Source organism: Vigna angularis, chromosome 5 (assembly GCF_016808095.1).
Source record: "Vigna angularis cultivar LongXiaoDou No.4 chromosome 5, ASM1680809v1, whole genome shotgun sequence".
In the NCBI taxonomy this organism is placed as follows: Eukaryota; Viridiplantae; Streptophyta; class Magnoliopsida; order Fabales; family Fabaceae; genus Vigna; species Vigna angularis.
Genome location: NC_068974.1, coordinates 11,910,334 through 11,915,949, shown reverse-complemented (window position 1 = coordinate 11,915,949; position 5,616 = coordinate 11,910,334). Strand labels below are relative to the sequence as shown.

General features: G+C 34.3%; 2 protein-coding genes across 3 annotated transcripts; both read left to right on the top strand.

Annotated features, from left to right (window-relative positions):
• Nucleotides 1–2,690: 2,690 nt before the first annotated feature.
• Nucleotides 2,691–3,745, top strand: LOC108340078 (albumin-1). Of its 2 annotated transcripts, none has more exons than XM_017577305.2 (2): nucleotides 2,691–2,756; nucleotides 3,116–3,745. In XM_017577305.2, exons 1-2 carry the CDS (start codon nucleotides 2,705–2,707, stop codon nucleotides 3,454–3,456), a joined length of 393 nt encoding a protein of 130 aa, XP_017432794.1. In that variant the 5' UTR covers nucleotides 2,691–2,704; the 3' UTR covers nucleotides 3,457–3,745. The 2 variants fall into 2 exon arrangements, with proteins under 2 accessions (XP_017432794.1, XP_017432796.1); XM_017577307.2 differs by having other exon boundaries at nucleotides 2,704–2,756; nucleotides 3,128–3,745.
• Nucleotides 3,746–3,908: 163 nt separating this feature from the next.
• Nucleotides 3,909–4,316, top strand: LOC108339222 (uncharacterized). Its single transcript, XM_017576361.1, has one exon. It carries the CDS (start codon nucleotides 3,909–3,911, stop codon nucleotides 4,314–4,316), a length of 408 nt encoding a protein of 135 aa, XP_017431850.1.
• Nucleotides 4,317–5,616: the final 1,300 nt, after the last annotated feature.

The window sequence follows — 5,616 nt, the reverse complement described above, 5'->3', positions numbered from 1 at the left end:
CACATGTGCCAGTACCTTTTCTATTTAAATTAGAACCACACATTTATTTAAAAACACATTTCTTTTCAATCACTATATTTCATGATTTACACATGATACCTCTTATAAAATTCTTTTGAACAATTCTTATGAACTCCAGCATGTAGATAATTACGTTTATTGTTTGACATCAGACACTATCTTGCGAAACGAATTTTGAAAACATTATTCAATCCCATTCTAGTGTTTTCCTGTGACTTCATATTTTTATTATGTCTTTGCGGATTAGTTTATATTCATTATTGGATGAATTGATTAGTCATCTTATTTCACCGACTTGGGATTAAGCGAGAACTGGTTCCAAGTGGTTCAACTAATTCTCCTCTTAGTTTTAGATCCTAGGAATAGATCTAAGGCTTTATCTTATTATAGATTCCTGAATACGACACTTGTTGTCAAATCCCTATGAATACGACACTTGTTGTATTACAAACTATCCAATACACTTGTTGAAAAAATTGATTTCTTTGGAGCATAAAAAACAATTTGTTTTTGTTTTTGAATTTTCAAGTTATTTTTAGGCTCGATGTCTTTGGACTTTATTTTAAGGTTTCTTAGATAGCTTAAACATTTGTACCTATATATCTGGACACCAAATACATTTATAGACACCTTGGTTGGTCAATATATGAATTTTTAATTCAATAAGAGAGGATTCTCTTAGTTCTTGTCATAAAACTTTGATTATTATCAAAGATGGACTTCTTTGTCGCAAATCTTCATTGAATCATCAATTTGCTAGATTGTGGTGTCTCCCTAGTTCTTATCATCTTTGTGGTGAACCTTCATTGACTCATCAATCTACTAGATTGTGACATCCTTATCCATGTCTTATTTTCCATTCTTATATGATTTATTCTTATTGTGCCTCTTAAGAATTTAGATTCAAAAGCAATTATACTCTTTTTTAACAAGATCGTATAATTTTCGCATACTAAAATTTATAATTAACACAAATTACATAATTAAAATAAAACTTTATTCTTCTCTTATTTGAAATATCAATACAAAATAATTTGTTTTACAATTATTGAAAAGGAACCACAACTTGTTAGAATACAAACAAAGTCTCATATTTAATAAAATAAGAGATGAACATGTGTTTATATATACATAAGATACTTTTATTAGTAAGAGACCTTTTGGAATGGTATCAAAAATAAATCTGTATAACTTTGACTCAAAACGAACAATATCTTTCCATTATAGAGATCTATGTGTGTGTTGTCCTTTCTTACAAACATAGACTAATCACAATAATTTTCACTACGTTATAAATTTAAATATATTTTTCAATAGAAAACATAAAAGTTAAACTACATATCATACAAATACACACACAAAAACCACTAATGATCTCAATATCAAGAAACTAAATAATAACTCTTCTTGAGAACATGAGCAAAATACACATTTATCACTCCTCGGTACTTTTGTCGAAAGTCCCCAACGAAGTAAAAAGATGCACTTCCCTACTCTACTGGAGAGCCTAACGAAGCTCACCTATAATATAACTACTCAAAATTATCCTCACGAAACAACTTTATAACTTAAGTGTGCTAATTTATCGGCGTTTAGGTATATGTGTATTCCAATTGCTGTAAATAGTACATGCAACTTAATAACTCATCACGTGGTAATGGTCCACACAAACCGACGCAGTATTAAAATCTTAGCACTTTATTAAGTTTTTACAGTACAATTAGTTTAAAAATCATATTAACAATTATTTGCAATTTATCCAGCGCATAAAGGGATTATCTCCTATTGATTTAATAAAATAAAATTATTAAAATATTAGTAAACTCATCCTTTTTTAGGAGCGATTTTCGAACTGATTGAACTTATGCATTAAGGATATATTCCTGTTACAAAATCTAAATAAACGATGACAGAAATCAAAGCATATTCATGATTTAAATTTTATCTTATTTTTATAGTTTGAAACCATTTTTAGCTCCGTAAGTATGATTCTATATGCTTTTAATCCCTGGAAAAAAAATAATTTGTTTAATTTATAATTCTGATATTTTCTAATAGTTATTTTTTTAGATTTTACTACTAACTATGACTAGTTCAACATTAGAAAAAAATTATTTAATATAGTTAAGATAATAAAGGTTTTTGGCTTCTCAAACCAAACATAAAACTTATACCTAATTCTTGGTTTGGACATAAATAAAAAATTTGAGCTAAGTTAAATTAATTTAGACGATTTGGTTTGGATTGATTTTGTAATTTTTAATTAGCAATTCTCAATTTTTTAGGTGTTAAATCAAATTTTATGTTTTCATGTTAAGGAATATAGTTGTATAATGCTATTATAATACCATGGATTTATCCTTCCATTTCAGAAAAAGGAAGCACCATAAATAAACATAGATATAAATTAGTTCACATACATTAGGTTTTTGTTTTCTTCTTGCGCACAATTATTGTATATAAGTGAAATAATAAATAATATAGTCATATTTAATTAATTAGTTTTTGTAATATAGTAACAATTATTAAGTACGGAAATTGACACTTAATTTCAACAAATTATGGTTACGCAATAAGTGAAGCCATTCACGTGATCGACGTTTACGAATTCAGTACAGTACAACGCCTATAAATTGGTACATATTATATGGAGATAAAACAAAACACTTAATCAAACTAAACAATGGCCTATGCTAAGCTCGTTTATCTTGGTGTCTTCTTACTTGCCACTTCATGTAAGTACCGTTTCTCGTTTCTCTTTACATGTTTTAGTATTTTTATAAAATATTTTTTAAGTCTATTTTAATCTTGGTAGAAACATACTTTAAATTTAATTCAATTTCGTAAAATAAGATTTATACTCACTTATAAATTATAAACTCGTATTACTTTTAGTCAATGTAGGACATTTAACACACACTTCTTATACTAAAGTGTATACATCTTGAACGTGAAACTAACCATTAACATTTAATATAAAGGAAACATTAATATAGTGTAAATTAAACTAATACATATTGAAAATCTCCAACTAAGACCTTTTAGAAAGTGTAGTAACATTTTCTCTAACCTTCTTCTGGAGTTTCAATTTTAGTGGTGTTTGCAGTGAAGAATACTGAAGCGGGAGCTTGTGCACGTACTTCGTGTTCGCAGTCTGCAGATTGCGGCTATGGATGCATGTGTCGCCAGCGTCCCCCGATTCCGTATCCATTTCCACATGACAGAGGTGTGTGCATAGGTGGACTTGCATCTGTTGCGAACATGATTGAAGAACATCCCAACTTTTGTCGCTCTGATGATGAATGCATGAAGAAAAGAAGTGGAAACTTCTGTGTTCGTTACTCTGATCGTTATACCGATTATGGCTGGTGTTTTCACTCTGCTTCTGAATCCCTAAAGGGCTTCTTGAAGATGCCTACGAAAATATCCGAATGATATATGCTTTTCTCAATGATAATACGGAAACGAAGCTCAAATGAATTATTTCACTACTTTTTTTAGTAGAATTTGTAATGAAGCTCGTGATCTATGTACTACTTTGAAATAATAGTACCCCCACTGAGTGTGATATGAAGATGAAATACCGAGAAGAAAAAAAATGAAAACCATGGTACTTGAATTTAGTGTAGCCAAATAGCAATTTGAAATGTGGAATCCCACGATTTCATGATTTCACATTTCATGTTCGATTATCTTAGTGGGATTTTCAATGAAGACCGTGAAAATGGTAAAATTGCTCTGTTTTCATTTTGTGTTGTTATTAGGTTTTTGAGTTTTGCTTCTCACAAAACACTTCATCACCTACAAACCCAGAAATCAGAAAATCCCAATTGCCATGGAACCCTAAATTGAGTTGTTGTTCAACCTCACGAGTTCGTCTCCTTGCAATGGTACCTGCAACAATCGAATCAAATGCACGAGCCTCGCGCCGCTATGAACCTTATATTGCATCAATTGAAACAGAGCTTGGTCGGTTGCGACATCGTGAGCCTCGTCTCCGGCAACGCAAAGTCCAACTCCATCGTCTACACCAATGTCATATTTGTGGTCATCGTGAGCCTCGAGAATCCCCTTCACGTCTCTGTTTACAGGGAACATGCCTATTCGGCCACAATCGCGCGTTTCTCCCCAACGGCGAGTGGGTCGCCTCCGCCGTCGCCTCCGGTACCATCAGGATTTGGGGCACGCGAAACGACTTCGTTTTGAAGGAGTTCAGAGTCCTCTCCAGGCGCATCGACCACCTTCAGTTGTCCCCCGATAGCCTCCGAATCGTTGCCTGCGGCGAAGGAAAATGAAAGTACTTTGTTCGCGCTTTCATGTTAGTTCCTGACAAACTTCTAGGATCTTCTTGAAGCTTCTCTCTGTGTGTGTGATCTATTATGTTTGACTTTGTTTGATTTTGAGATCTCTTTTGTTGATGATGTTGTATACTGTGAGATGAAGGTGCGATGAAGCTTCTCTGTGTGTTGTGTATTGCTTTGTGGTGTATGTAGTAATTTCTGATATGTTGTTGTTCTTACTATGCTATGAACCCCTAAAATGAAGCCTTGAGTTTTGACCTCCATTCCTAAAACAGGTTTATTGGTTGGCTGACCGTGAACAGATGATGCCTAAGCTAAAGGAGGAGCAAGAAGTGAGGAAAGTGGTGATTAGGAAGGAAAGCTTGAAGGTAGCAGTGGTCAACAAGCAATGTCAAGGAGATGAGGATGGTTGCTTACCAGCTTTGGGAACATAAGCAAGATCATTCCATAGTGAATCAGTATCCTGAAGTTTGAAAAAATTAATAAAAAACATGTTACTGCCTCAGTTACCTAAAAACCGAGTCATCCTATCCTTTTTGGCTCAGTTTATAACCGAGGCATAAAACCTACCTTTTTTTTACCTCGCTTGTATATGCCTCGTTTGTAGAACCGGTGCCTATAAGCAAAAGTAATCGGTGCCATTTCCTCTTACTGCACTAGTGATAGTTCGCTTTGGGCTACGTCCTCATGGATTTGCTTTTGGTACCACTCCAAAAGGCCTCTAACCAATGGAGGTATCTTATCTGTATATAAACTCATGTTCAGCTCTTATTTTATCCGATGTGGGACTTTGTTTGAACCCAACATCCTCCCCTCAAACAAAGGACTATGGTTCCTCTACCTCCCCTACAACGTAATTCTTCTCTTATCCTTGAGTACACCATGGTCAACAACACCGAGCATCTCTTGCTCTCCACCTCTTCTCTTATCCTTGACTACACCATGGTCAACAACACTAGGCATTTCTTGCTCTCCACCTCTCATGATCCATCTGGCTATCTGCCACTAGTCACCTGCTAGAGCTTCACCTGAACATGGAGGGACATACTCGTCTGAGCCCGGTCACCAGACCTAAACCATGGGCTCTGATACCATTTGTAGGGAGGGACAACATACACACATAGATCTCCACACTGGTAAGATATTGTCCGCTTTGGGCTACGCCCTCACAGATTTGCTTTTGGTACCACTTCAAAAGGCCTCTAACCAATGGAGGTATCTTATGTGTATATAAACTCATGTTCATCTCTACTTTATCCGATGTGGGACTTTGTTTGTACCCAACAGTACCTTA

Excerpts from the sequence above, each read along its gene's own strand:
- LOC108340078 (XM_017577305.2), top strand. The coding sequence starts at position 2,705 with ATGGCCTATGCTAAGCTCGTTTATCTTGGTGTCTTCTTACTTGCCACT. Across the intron at positions 2,757-3,115 it reads CTTCTTACTTGCCACTTCAT|TGGTGTTTGCAGTGAAGAAT; the intron begins GTAAGTACCGTT and ends TTTCAATTTTAG.
- LOC108339222 (XM_017576361.1), top strand. The coding sequence starts at position 3,909 with ATGGTACCTGCAACAATCGAATCAAATGCACGAGCCTCGCGCCGCTAT.